The sequence below is a fragment of the Mauremys mutica genome, chromosome 5 (assembly GCF_020497125.1).
Source record: "Mauremys mutica isolate MM-2020 ecotype Southern chromosome 5, ASM2049712v1, whole genome shotgun sequence".
NCBI classification, from domain to species: Eukaryota; Metazoa; Chordata; order Testudines; family Geoemydidae; genus Mauremys; species Mauremys mutica.
In genome coordinates, this window is record NC_059076.1 from 61004619 (window position 1) to 61019336 (window position 14718).

The 14718-nt window shown below is 38.9% G+C and overlaps 1 protein-coding gene across 2 annotated transcripts in view; it reads right to left on the reverse strand.

Moving 5' to 3' along the window:
* Nucleotides 1-14718, reverse strand: part of IQCM (IQ motif containing M) — a 228279-nt gene that overhangs the window by 38535 nt on the left and 175026 nt on the right. The window contains exon 13 of one of the 2 annotated variants that reach the window (XM_045017611.1): nucleotides 9729-9794. The exons of the other annotated variant lie outside the window; for it this stretch is intronic. Coding sequence (XP_044873546.1) covers nucleotides 9729-9794 — 66 coding nt within the window. The remainder of the gene's footprint in view (nucleotides 1-9728; nucleotides 9795-14718) is intronic. 2 annotated transcript variants of the gene reach the window in all.

Here is a 14718-nt window from a genome sequence, read left to right on the forward strand (position 1 = left end):
AAAAACACATGGTACGTTGTTATTATTAAGAATATTGCATAAACATTGTGCACTTTCTATAATTATACACCTAAGCAGTCAGGGTGCCTGCTTGTGTGAGCAGATTGATAAAAGAATAACAGTAAACAATCTTTTTATTTCAAAATTTTTTAATAATAATGTGCTCTTATTCTAATACAGTACAAGATGCATGCTTGGAGGAGCAGATTGTTGACTGCTTTGCTTTAATAAATATTTTTATTGAGAATTTATATTAGTGCATACTCTTTTACTAATACAGAAGAATATTAATTTCAAAAATAACTGGCCAACTGTAACAAAACATAAGTCACATCAAGTTTATGACAGTATCTTGAGTTGCAGTAGTATTTTGTGAGAACACAGGCAAGACTTATTAGCCATGAAGTTGCAGTATTGTGGTGACATTGTGCTTACAGTACCTGTCAGTGAAGTGAATGTGGCACATCTATGCTGTGCCATGCTATCTAGGTATGTCACATCTGTCACATGAAAAAATACATAGATGAATGTACTTCATTCATTGGATTATTTAAATTTAATTAATTTCAGGACCCCAGATTGCTCAGGGGGTGTCAGATACCATGTGATGTTTAGAGCTTCAGTTTACATTTGGATCTCCAAGTTATCTAATGTTATTTTTTTTCATTTTTTTAAATGGGTGGTAGCAGAAGGAAAAGAAATAAAACATCAAAATTAATTTCCTCCTCTAGGTTTTTTTTCCCCAGGGCTTCGTAGGATCTCTCTCTGCTTGTCTTTTAACTCTGATCCTGCCAAAGGACCAACATGCACAGATGCTTACTCCTAGGCAAAGTCCCACTGACTCCACTGGAACTTCACATGGTCAGTATGTCCAGATACCCATGCAAGATCAGAGCTTTAGAATGGAAGTATTATGGAAAATGGACTTTCTTCATCACTTTTATATCTTGTAGGGTACTGAGCACATTGTCAGCACTTAAATGATAAAATTAATAATGATATATTGCCAAGGAAGCTTATGGATATTGTTGTCATCCTTGCTTTGCTTGGGATCCCAGGAAAGGGAAGTTGCCTTTGTTCCCTCTCACGCCTGGGAGTAAGAGGCCAAAATTCTGCTTTGTGATATGTGGGTGCAATATGGTGGGTCAGAAGGCTTGGATATCTCCCCTTACCCGCCCATCAACCCACCCACCCAGTGCTCCTAAATGAGTTAGTAATTCGAACTGGCTACCTCAGAGGGAAGCACACTCTGCCCTTGAGTGAGAATGGTCTACTAGCTTCTGGGCATGTTGGAGTCACCACCCAATGCTTGTTGATATTCACACTGCTGCAGCTCTGAAAAGGAACCTAGTGAATCCAGGAACATGTCCATCCTGATCCATCTTATATTGCAAATGGAGGATGGCTGTATCTAGTGCAAGCTGGCCTTTCCACACTACCTCTGCCTCCCCACTGGATCTTGCCCAAAGTGATTAGAAGCTGTTTGCCTTCACTGTCTGGAGCGTTAGGGGTTGTTCCTTTAAAGATGAACTTCCCAAACAGAGAGTATGGGTAGGGTGCTGTGAAAATCTTATTGGAAACACACTCCAAATAATGCAAAGCTCTTACATGCATTTTAAGCACTGTGTGATTACTGAACATCGTACTGTCTTACCCCTTGATTGTCATATTACACAATCTGAAAAGTACCAGGCTAATATGGATAACATAGAGGAATACGTTAAAGTGTTCTTAGTTATTAGCGAAGATTAAAAGAAGGAAAGACTTGCTATCAGAACAATATTCAGTCTTTCTTATAGCTCTCTACTGAGCACGTAACAGAAAGTGATGTCAAGCTTTGGGAGTAGGAAAGTGTAGTACCAGCTTTCCTCACAGATCCTGCACAGCCATTAGAAATAATAATTAACAAACTGTATGGATGAAGTGATAATTAGAACCGGTCAAAAATGTAGACAATTTTTTTAAACACAAATGGCTTTTCAATAAAATGGAAATGTGATTAACGTTTTCGTTTTTGACTAAATTTTTCTTTTTTTGATTACAAATTTCAGAGTTTTTCAAAATTGTTCATTTTATTTTGCTGGGAAAACTCTCACTTTTTCCCATTTGAGAGAGGCAGGGAGGAGAAGTAAAAAGTGAGTGGTATTTTTCTCCCACTGAAAACAACACAAGTTTTTGATTGAATTTTTCTAAAAATAGTTTATTTAAAAACTTAAGAAAATTGCTTCTTTTGAAGTCATTCACAACCTATATTTACCTTTTCCCAGTCAGCTCCACCTTACTTACAGAGATGCTGACACAACTGAATAGGCAGTAAGGGGGAGTGTTTCCCCTTTTTTAGCCTGAGCAGTTAGCCAATATCCACAGTCTTGCTGGGTCATTTTTGTTAGAAGAAGAAATTAATGATATAGGTCAGGTTACAATATATCCTTTAGTACAATCCTACTTCTTTACAAAGAACATACACGAGATCTTGTTTCCCTAAATGCAGTGGGAAAAAACAACAGGAAACAATGTCTTTGTTTAGAAATCCAAGCCTACCTTTCCAGTGAGTACTATTGCCACAAGAAGCTCTGTCTTTTGGTTTCTTCCCAGGGCCACATTCCACAGCTTTGCTGCTTTCTGCTCACACACAGGTGCAACTAATCAATCCCCAAGTCCCTGCATTTGCAATCAGTCCCCAGGGAACCCTTCCATCTACACGATTGGCCTTGCCATGTGTGATGCCTTACTTCACGTGGTGCCTGCCAATTGTTTCAGCTATCACTACAAAAGGGCATTTAGTTGCTCTTCCTTTCAGCTGGCTGAAAGGGGGTTAATGCACCAGCACCTATTAACTTCAACCAGATCTAGGACTGATCTGTACATCACAGCCATACTTAATGGCAGCCATTAACACCTGTCAGCATAACAGGCAGAAAAAATATGCAGCTAAATCACAGTTGATTTTCACGTCACATTTTCAAATGAAGGACTCAGAGCTCTGCCAACACCCCCAGCATTGTTGTACAGTGCAATTTTGTACAGGCCCAGGAGCAGAGTAAGAGGCAGATTGTGACTTTGAGAGTTACTATCTGCTTCCCAGGTTCTCCCTTGCTCTGGGTCAGTACACTGCACCAAGTCTATACAGGTCTCTTGTACAAGCTCCACCCATGCCTACCCACTCCTACCCTCGTGTGTGTGTGGGGGATAGCGTAGCATCTCCACCGAGGTCGCTTTTGTCTCTGCATTGCTACGCATACTAGCAATGGTCCATGCAGAGATGCACTGGGGTACCTTGCAGCCCCTTGCTCCTCTGCACAGTCATGCATGGTGGGTATGATTTGGCCCCAAACGTGCATAAGGGCTTGTGAATGTATTTGGAAAAGAAATTGGCAATGCACAAGGAAGAGTGTGGTAAAAGCCTTAATTCGGCTGGGATTACAGAAACCACTAGAAGCGCCTCAGTTTTAAATTTTGCACAGATGTCAACTATACTTGTTCCTACTGTCTTTAATTTAATGTCTGGAATATTGTAGTAATGTAATTCAGATTCCATACAACTGGGAAACAGCCAGCCCAACAGATTTGAGAAATTTTCTTTTTATGTTAGGTTTTAATAAAGAATGATCTCTCGTGTGAGTTTTTGTACCCTGCTGTGTAAGGAAATACAGTGGAAAGCTATGAAAGATGTCTGTGTAATGTACTTTAAATGTCTGTGAACTGAATGAGCAGCTGTGAAGTATTGTATCAATTGTAGCAGCTGCCATTTCATCTTTGTTAATCATAAAGGTGGACAAACTCTGCTTATTTTTGTTCCCACTCACACATTGCACGTACAGAATCAGGCAAATACGTGAAGCTTATTCATGTTTTGTTAGGAACTTGGGCTAAACTAGTACCTAACTGATGCTGTCAGCATCTCCACGCTAGGAGGACATGTACTCCTAACTCAGGCACAGTATTATTCCCACCCCCAACCTCTTTCCACTATGCAAAGGAAGGAGCAAAACACATGCATGCTTTGTTATCTGCTTCCTCTGGCCCTTTTTTATCCTTCATCTCAACGATTAGGGTTGAACCCAGTACCCACACTGCCAACAATCCCTGGCTCAAACTTACTTTTCACATGCTCTAGTGGAGCCTAGTCACCAACTATCTCCCCATTCCATTATTTTGGTAGATGTCTGCTCCCACCCCCATCTTCTGATTCCTTGGGAGTGGAAGGGTCAGCAAGATAGACCACTCTTCCCCAATCAAAGGAACAATCTTCACCTGCTGGTTTCATGTGGGCCACTTCCCATCCAGCAGCAAAGGCCAAGGAAATGATTACCTCTGGTCCTACTGCACCAGTCCTTTAAGTGCTATGCACAGAAACCCTACAGTTCATTGGGATAAGAGAAATCCTGTGAAGGCTATGGAAATGCTACCCAGGCTTAGGGGATTCCCTTCCTAGAATAGACCCTGGCACTGGTCAAGTCCTGGGTGAAGTTTGTCTTGATGTTGGGTGTGGCCGAGGTAGTTTTCCCTTCTGCTAGGGTAGGGATTCCTTCCCACAATCCAGTGCACCCTGGAGCAATCCTGCCTTTCTATTTTGTTTTCTGAATTCTTAAAAATAGTTGGAAAGACTCACAAAGCTTCAAATTCCTTATGAATATGTAGTTTAATATGTTAGGGTTGCTCTGGATGTGTGTGATACTGAAATCATGAATCTCTAATAAATTATACTTTAAATCTGTATGAGACTTTTGGTCATGCAACACAGGTGTATCTGGGTTAGGACAGAGTGAACTGCATTTGTCCAGCTCTCTGACTGATCCTTGACTATTACTCAGCAGTCACAAGTAGAGCTCAGACCCACCCTGATTTGGAGTGGGTTCACTGGATTAACTGAACTTTTCGCGCAGCTCACCTGCTAATGTACAGAAACAGTCTCAAAGGTTGCTTCTAACAAATTAAGAAATCAGATTAAATGATAGGATTCTGTATTCTGTTCAATATCTTTTAGAAGTGTGATTGGTTTTTAAAAAGCTGTTTGAAGTCCTTAATTTTCCCTTGCCTGTTCTTTTTTAGTCCCCGTCAACTCTTCCATAATTTAATTTGTTATGAAGCATTCTGGAGAGGATCATTGTGTTTGGAGTAGTAATACCAATATATAAGAAGCTGGAGGTAAATTGGAAAAATAACAGAAAAAAACTATTATGGGCCAGATCTCTCAAACTCTGTGAGCAGCTCCATTGATTTCATTAGAACTACTCTTTGCATATGGTACTAGTCGGCATGAGTAAGGGTATCAGAATATGGCCCTGCAAGATTAAGGACCTTATTGTCCCCTATATGGCACACTTCAATATACCAGTTTGTGGTCCTGACCCCTTGAGTGCTGGCTGCATAGCTTCAAAGGTGTAGCAGGAGCTACTTCCTACCACACTCCCCTTGGTACCTGCATTACACCTTTCAAAAGCATAATGCCTCTTGTACAGATGCCTGGCAACATACCTTCTCTCCCTCCCTAGTGAACCATTGCACTGTAGCAGTTTAGGAAATTTACACTTATTTTAAATATTCTAAAATTAAAATGTTCAGCCTAAATCTAGCCTTGCAGCGTATGAAGAGTAAAAGAGTAAATCATGTAATCTCTGGAATTTATTTGCATTATGTATCTGTAATAACCCAGATTTCCTCTCACAATACATATTTGAGCTCTGTCCAAGTGCAGCAAAAGGGCATTGAGAAAACTGTAGGTACCTTCTTGATAAACATTGCTTGCCTGCTTTTTTGAGTTATGCTCTGCTTCACATTACTTTAAAAAGACATGTATCAACGATAGTTATGTGTTCATTTCTTGTTTCTGATCTTCTTGCTACAATTTCAAAAACTGTCATGCTTCAAAAAGCAGCTGTCTAGTGCAAACCATAGAAAAGCCACGCATCTTTCTTTAGATGTCTTACAACAAAATGTAATATGTACAGTGGTCAGGGCCGCTTTAAGGCTGATGATGTTACTTCAAGAAATCCCCCCTTTTTGCCACATTAGAGTAGGTCTACACGCACAAATGTTCTCATAAGGAATGTTGACGTGGCTTTATTCATAAACATAAGGATGTCGTTCTCTTTTTGATCAGCGGCACTGATGCAACTGAACAAAAATATTAAGTTTTTGGAGACAGTCCAATCTGAATGGAAGAACTGTCGCATACGTGGCTTTTGCATATACAGTACCTCCATTGAGATCAGATCTGGAAACTGATCAGATACAAATGGAAGACCCATAGTAAATCAGGTTTTCATGTAGACCTTCATTAAGTCTGGATCAGATCCAGGAGCTAATGTGATGCCAGTGAAAGAACTGCACTGTATTCGCTTTCAGATACTTTTCTGTAAAATGAGATTGGCTGGATTTTAATCTGCAAACTAAAACCAAACTGGATGGATTTTAATTTTTTTAATGTATCCATCAAGACTTCATTAAAAGGTTGTTAAAACAGTCACAGAAAACAATCAAAGCTCAGAAATCCAGGGTTAAATGGGACACTACCACAGACCTTTTTTAGATTTTACACTTTCTGTAATAACAGTTTTGTCCTTTTCTATTTGGCAAATGTGTTTATTTCCAACATGCCTTTGCATTATTTTCTTTTTCATTCTTATTGTCAGTATCAGTTTTGTTTTATTCCTTGGTTACAGGTTGGTGAATTAATAGATACCTGGAATCCAAAGGATATTCCCTTTGGGATTAGGCCACATTAAAGACAAACTGCAAAGAGATTTCTTTGACAGCAACTTTCAACTTTTAGTGTATCAAGTATGCCTATACACTGTTTCTTTAAAAAAAAAACTTTACTTTCATTTATCTCTGAAATTTACATTTCTCACAAACTCCCCCACTCCCCGTCCTATGCAACTTTCAGTGAGCCCTGTAGTACCATAGATATGACTTGCATCCGACGAAGTGGGTATTCACCCACGAAAGCTCATGCTCCAAAACGTCTGTTAGTCTATATAGTGCCACAGGATTCTTTGCTGCTTTCATAGATATGAACATGATTCATCTGTAATCTGAACTACCCACACAGTTTCCTCATCTCTTTCACCCCAAACCCTGTGAATGGTAGGAATATAAGTAAAGCAAGGTATAGAGAACCGGAAGAAATAAAACCAGTCTGATTGCCCAGCTGAATCCCATCCTGTCTTCTCCTGTTGGCCTGTGGGGAAAACAGAACACAAACTACCATCCCCTGCCAATCCAAGGCAGCTCATAAGAACTATTGCTGCCAGAATCTTAGCTCTACTGGCAAAGGGAAGAACCCTGCTTCTTCTTATGAGCCTTTTCCTAGTGCTGGTAATCTCAAGGGCCCTATACACTGGTCCCTTTCCTTTTCTGTTGAGTAATGATAAGAGGGCTAAGAAGCTTAACTCCCATTCAGGCAGGAAGTCCAACCTGCTACTAGCTGCTGCTTATACAGAACCTCCATTGTTCCCTCAACAGTCCCTCCTATGTTCCCCTAACACATGCTGGAGTATAGATCTCATTCTGGTTCCCTCCAATGCTATATCTCAGGACATTCAGAAATTGATACTTGTTTTATGTGCCAGGGACTCACTGTGAGTGATTGTATTACACAATATCAAAATGACTGGAATATGAATTTTAGTACATAGCATGACACAAATCTAGTGTATCTAATGTGTCTTTTACTAACTTTGCAAGCGCTCAGCTTACTCTGAATCTGCTTGGGCTTTGGGAAGCATCTAATGGATACTGGGCATGTTCAGAGGCTTACAAATAAACAGGATAGTCACTCCCATACTACCAGTACACTGAGTATGTGAGACCTTCAAGCCCCAAGCATGTTCACAGGGACACATGCTCCTCAGTCAGGCCTAGGAAGCTGTTGTGCTTCTTATGTACCCTCCTTCTTGGGTCACTCTAGTCTCCAATTTGCCTCAGTACAGATGGATGTAATATTGCTCCCTTTCTATTTCTACTGATACTCCAAGTCCCAAGGGCTGTGTCTGTGTGCTCTGCTTTTTCACTAAAGCAGTTGACATAACAACTGATTGATGGCTGTGTTGGAACAGGGTGACCAGACAGCCCCACAACCTGAAGCAAATACTCATCAGCAACTACACTCCACACAACAGAAACACTAACCCAGGAACCAGTCCCTGCAACAAACCCCATTGCCAACTCTGTCCGCATATCTATTCAAGGGACACCATCATAGGACCTAACCACATCAGCCACAGGGGCTCATCCACCTGCACATCTACCAATGTGATATATGCCATTATGTGCCAGCAGTGCCCCTCTGCCATGTACACTGGCCAAACCGGACAGTCTCTATGCAAAAGAATAAATGGACACAAATCAGACATCAGGAATTGTAACATTCAAAAACCAATAGGAGAACACTTCAACTTCCCTCATCACTCAATAACAGACTTAAAAGTGGCCATTCTTCAACAAAAAAAATCAAAAACAGACTTCACTGAGAAACTGCAGAACTGGAATTAATTTGCAAACTTGACACCATCAAATTAGGCCTGAATAAAGACGGGGAGTGGTAATTTTCCCTCTGTTTCAGAGTGGTAGCCATGTTAGTCTGTGTATTTCTACCTGCCTACTGTATTTTTCACTCCATGCATCTGATGAAGGGGGTTATAGTCCATGGAAGCTTATTCCCAAATAAATTTGTTAGTCTCTAAGGTGCCAAAAGTACTCCTAGTTCTTTTCCCTCTGTTGATACTCACACCTTCTTGTCAACCCTGACTGAATTGGCCTTGTTAGCACTGACCCCCTACTTGGTAAAGTAACTCCCATCTTTTCATGTGCTGTATATTTCTACCTGCCTTCTGTATTTTTCACTCCATCCATCTGATGAAGTGGGTTATAGCCCACAGAAGCTTATTCCCAAATAAACTTGTTAGTCTCTAAGGTGTCACAAGGTTTCCTCATTGTTATTGCTGATACAGACTAACACGGCTACCCCTCTGAAATCTAAAACCATGGGGAGGGATGCAGGACTCCGTTGACCCATCCTGCACTCAGATCCTTGCACCCCTATATATAAAATGCAAGGTAGAACTTTGCCCTTAGGATTTAAGATATATTTTAACTGCATAAATAAATTTCAAAAAGCTATTTAACCAGCTATAACACTCCTTTTAAAAGAACTCTGTGACCAGGACAAATGGCTTAAATATTAGCTTCAGTCTTGCTCACCTTATAACTACTACTTTTATTTATTTTGGCTCTTAATTCTACTAAGGTATCTTGTAAACACACTCCTTCTATAGAGTTGGTCTCTTTATAAAGAGTTGGGGCCCTCTGCTGTTTCTAATATGTGACTATATATGAGGTACATTGACTTTTCCCCCACTAGATTCATGGATTGTTTTCTGGTGCCTAGGAAAGATAAATCCTGTTACTGAAGACTATAATAGAATGCCTATGAAAAGCATACTATACAAATATTTATTGTTTTGAATGGATATGCTAAACAGAAATTTCTACCCCTGTGAAAACAGTATACTTTTATTATGTATCAACCAGAAGGCTGGGTACCTTTTAACGCTTTCTTCTTAAATATGAGCACATAGAGACACTAGAATCCTTGCTCATGTGAACTTTCCTGTTAGTGGGACTAAGCCCATGATTAAAATTTGCAGGATTAGCCCCTCCTAGAAATTGATTATACATTTAGACATAGATTGCCAGAGTTACTGAGACAAGCAGACATGAGTTACCTTTATTTCCAATGGCACAGAGATGAGATCTACATCTGTTGTTATTAACAATCCTTTTTTTATGCTCTGTGCAAAAATAAATGAAATTAAATGTTGAATCTCTGCATTGTGTTTGTTGTTTTGAATGCACATTTTAAAATATCAGACTCCACCGGAAGTTTTACCTAACTCCCTTTATTTACCCACTCCCTTTATGCACTGTAGGCTAAATTATGCCTTTCCTCATGTAGATGCACTTCAAAGGGGAGACTGTGTTCAAGTTCCTTTTCCCCAGTGTGCCAGTGTAGGGCGGCCGTAATCTGACTCCTAGTCTGGGGATCATAGGGGAAGACCAGCTAGTGCTGCCTGATGTACTAATGGCTGCACTCCTCCAACTTCTCCCTTTGCCCTAGGATGGCTGTGCTGATGGAATACGGACAAACATAGAAAGAAGCGTCCCTATCTATATTTCCCCCACCTTTGGGTAGGCATGATGTATGTTAAAGGAACAGTATCCCCAGCCACCTCTGCTTATGCAGTGCACCACCTCCCGCTCCTCCTTGTGGCTCAGGCTCATAAGAGCCACAACTGAGCCCTGAATTTGCGCAAGATTGATTCTCATGCAGGAATATACAGATAACTGTAGGATCAGGGTAGGCATATGCATGGTATTAGTCCCATTGAAGCCAATGATTTCAGTGAGACTATTCAGGTGAGTAAGGACTGCAACATCTGGTCCTTGTTCTATTTGGCTGTGCTTGGATCTCATGGTCTGTAACATGCAAAATATCTGTCACCTAAAGAAATAGTTGGGATAAGATCCTGTTCTCCTCTATATCTATGTATATAGAGGAGCTCATTGTGTCCCATACATCACTCTTGATTAACACCAATATGAATGAGAGGAAAAACTGATCTTGGAATCAACTGTTGTAAATGGAGTTCACCTGGTGCACTTGAAAGGAGAATTTTGTTTAGCAGGGCTTAGGTTTATTTTATTTGATTTTTAAGACATTTTGATAACATGCACAATGAAAAGTGTGATAGGAACATAAAAAATATAAATTGCAACCTTTCAGAATGCCAAACATCATGTTATGTTTATTGTATTATCTGATGCACAGAACTAATGATCATTTAAGATGCTGTCAGACAAGAAGGAAATAAGTGAGTGAAGGAGATTCAGGTATGCAATATTTTTTAAAATCTGTAATCCAGCATTAGCCCTGATCATGCAAACATTTACCCACATGCTTAATTGCATGAATTTCAATGAAACTGCGCAGCTGATAAGAGTTAAGCACGTGCAGGATCACAAACACTTCCTAGTGAAAGGAGCAGACAATCACTGACCAACAGAAATTTCGTTCAAATAAAGCAGTTCAGCTAAGATATGGGACTTTAACATATAGAGCCAAATTCTTTGGTATAAATTGGTGCAGATTCAGACTTCAATAGAGGTGCACCAATTTACACCAGCAGATAATCTAGTCCAGAAAAAGCAAACAGTTCTCCGTATGGTTAGTCAAACATGATATATATTCTCAGTAGTTCACCTATTACCAAGGAATTTGATAAATCACAGAGGAGTCATAAAATATTCTAACATTAATTATGTCATGACATTGCTATTAATCTCTAAAATATACCATGTACCTGTATTTATCCCTAAAATGAATGGATTTTCTGTAAGTGGAGCAATATCAACTAGTTCACTGATAGTGTTGCTAATAGAATTTGAACCTTCGGACACTAGCATAACAACAGATAACAAGTTGGTTATTCAAAATGAGGTGTTTGTGAACAGTCACTAAAACGGTTAGATTGTAATATTTATTATTGATTTGAGGGATTTCTGGAGGCCTGAGTGGAAAAGAGGAGGCAAGGAGATGGATCCAAGCATCAACCCTTATAAAAACACTTTAAACAATGTGCTTTCACAGTTGCTTAAAAGTCATGGAGCAGATGCACTGAAATTGTAAAATCTGCAGTTTTATTATGCCAATGACTTTCTATTGGCCTCAGTCATAAAATAACATGCTCCTCACTGAAGTTCTCTGCTAAATAAAAAACACAACCAGACTGACTAAAATCAAACTCAGAAACAATTTTTGTCTTCATCTAGGAGGATTGATTAGTTCAATAATAATAATAAAAAATTCTACTTCACTATAATTAAGTTTTTCCCAAGGAAAAACAGTGATTTGACTAAATTTTTGCTTAAAAGAATTTGACAATCGGCTCTTCCCCTCACCCCCACCCCCATCCCCGCCCTGAAGGCGTTAACTGCATGTTAAAATTTTTCAAATATTTTCATTTTTAAAGATATGGAATTTCCTCATTGAAGCAGAGTATCTGCTGAGCTAACTTTATCCCTATAGAGAAGCCGAGCTGCTTAAACTACACACTGTGGCTTTGGAATTCAGGGAATATTTTTTAAAAACGATTTAGTATATATCTGGGATCTAAGCCATATTTATCTCACATTTGTTGTTTCTATTGTCTCTATATAAAGAGTTTGTTAAGGTCTCGAGTACTGTACTCTTTAGGCAGAATAAAAATAGGTTGTAAACATAGCACCTACTTGAACACAGGGTAGATTTTCCAGATAATACTTCAGCCACTATAATATAACAACAATGTAGTGCTAGTAGATACAATGTCAAGAAATCAATGGTGAATCTTTTTATGTAATTTCTCTCACATCAGATGTTTGAGTTATGTTTTCCAAACCAAGAAGTGCATAGATATTAATACAATCTTTGTCTCATTATACTGAAATTTTCTGTCTGTTTTCTCCAACCTTCTTAAAATCAATTTTCTAATACTGAATGTGTTTCTCATGCTTTGTGCTCTATCTCTGGTAATAGTAACTTTGTTGGTCATGTTAAATATTCAATAGATTTGTATACATAGATGGAAGATGGGAACCTCCTGAACACACTGTAAATAATCTACAATTATTTGCCCAAGAAAGTACTTTCACTTGGATTACATATGTTTATTTTGTACTCGTATTGATTATATGGCATTATAAAAGATAACATGAAAAAACGTATTGTGGCTATGACCACCATATATTATAAAGCTGACTGGATGGAAATGCACATAAAAATTATGATTACCCCCTTCACATTTCATCAGGTTTAACATACTTTGTTATTAAGCATAGCTTTAGAACCTAACAATAATATATATTAATCTTCTGAAAAGTATATAGTAAGTGGATCTCATATTTACATTAATGACTGTCATCTATAGCACGAAACTGGAATCAGATTTCTATGCAATAAAACTTATTTTTTGTGAAGCCACAGCAAATGTTGCATTAGTGCTAACAATATAGGCCATTTGACCTTAGGCCATATATTTATATTACAGGGGAACTAAAAACACACTCCAAGAGCAGCTAGTAGACTACTTGAGTGCACAAGCATTAAATTGAATCCACACTTCTGTGCAGTCTGGATCTGTAGATTTGTGCAGTACTTGCAACTATATGAGCATTTTCCTAATGGCCACAGAAGTATATGTTGAAAGGTTTTATTAAAGAAAGGCTGTCAACATGTTTAGGTACTGAATTATAATTCTCATGCAGTCTCAAACAAAAAGAAAGAGTTTAATATCATTTAATATTTTTAAATGATTGCTTTGGTCCTCAGCATCTGAAACATAACAACTGTGCTGAGAACCCAAACAATGAGTGGGTGAGGGAACATCTTCTGAGATGATATCTTCAAAGAAGCAGAATTATATCTGCACAGGAGAATAAATTGCTCAAGGGATATCTCAAAATAAAGATACCATCTGCATAGAAGAGTATAAATAGCTCAAGGGATATCTTAAAATAACTAGGATAAAATTCTGCAAGAGGGAGTTTGAAAGAAAAAGGCCAATGACCAACACGGAAATCCCATTTAAAAATTTTTAAAAATAGAAAAATGATAAAATATCTCTACTGACAGAGAGGAGTTAAAAAAGCAGACCTAGCTTCATAGATATGTTCTCATAAAGCAAAACACTTTCAAACACTGGCCTCTTTAAATTCAGCCTCCCCAAAGTAAAAACAAATCTATGGAGCAAGATAATTTGAGCAATCCCACTTTGGGAACAGGCTCTGAAGCACTGAAAGACCAAACTGCAGTTCTTCCCTAGAGGCTAAAATTAAGTAACTGGGCAGTGGATATATGTAGGGAGGACCTTCTTTCAGCATTGTGCATGTTATGAACTGAAATATCCTCAGCATTCACAAAGGAAGCTGCTATACCCTGAACGGTATGAGCAGTAACATGATCTTTAGTTGCAGGCTTACCAGGTCCAAGTAGTGAGAAATTAATCAGATAACCATAGAGGAATAACCCTTTTCATGACAGCAGTTCCTGTTGAATTGGCATCAAAAGAAACAAAAAGCGGGGTGGACTTGCAGAGATCTTTAGCCCACTTCAAACAAAAACCCAAAGATCTTTTCACACTCATTTTGGGGTGAAGGCCCTCACCAGAATAGATATGAAGGGTTGGGAATTCCTTTGGCAGTATGATAAATTCATTAGGGTGGAATACCTTCACCACCTTTCAAAGGGCTCTGGGATGAGTCCAAAGCATCACTTGATCCTTCTTAAAAATCTGTTATAAGGTGGATCAGCCACTCTGAGAGTTGAATTCATTGCTATCAGAAAAATTACAAACAGGTAGGAAATCTGAATTCATTGCAGTTCAAGAGGAGCTTTCATCAGGACCATGACTACATTAATCCATGAGGCAGAGAGGTTTTGTATTGGTCTTTATTAATTTTTGTTGCTATTTTTAGTGTAGTCTCCAAACGCACCAAGCCCATCAAAGGACCTGACAACAAGGTGCTGCAGAGATGCTTGTCATATTTCTCATCTAGTTCACAATAGGCCAACATGTGAATGTATATTGAAAATGCAGAAATTCACTCTAGAATGTGGCAGGAGCAATCTAGAGGTTTTGGCAGCTGGGTGGGGCACTTTAGGCCTATGGCAACTATGAA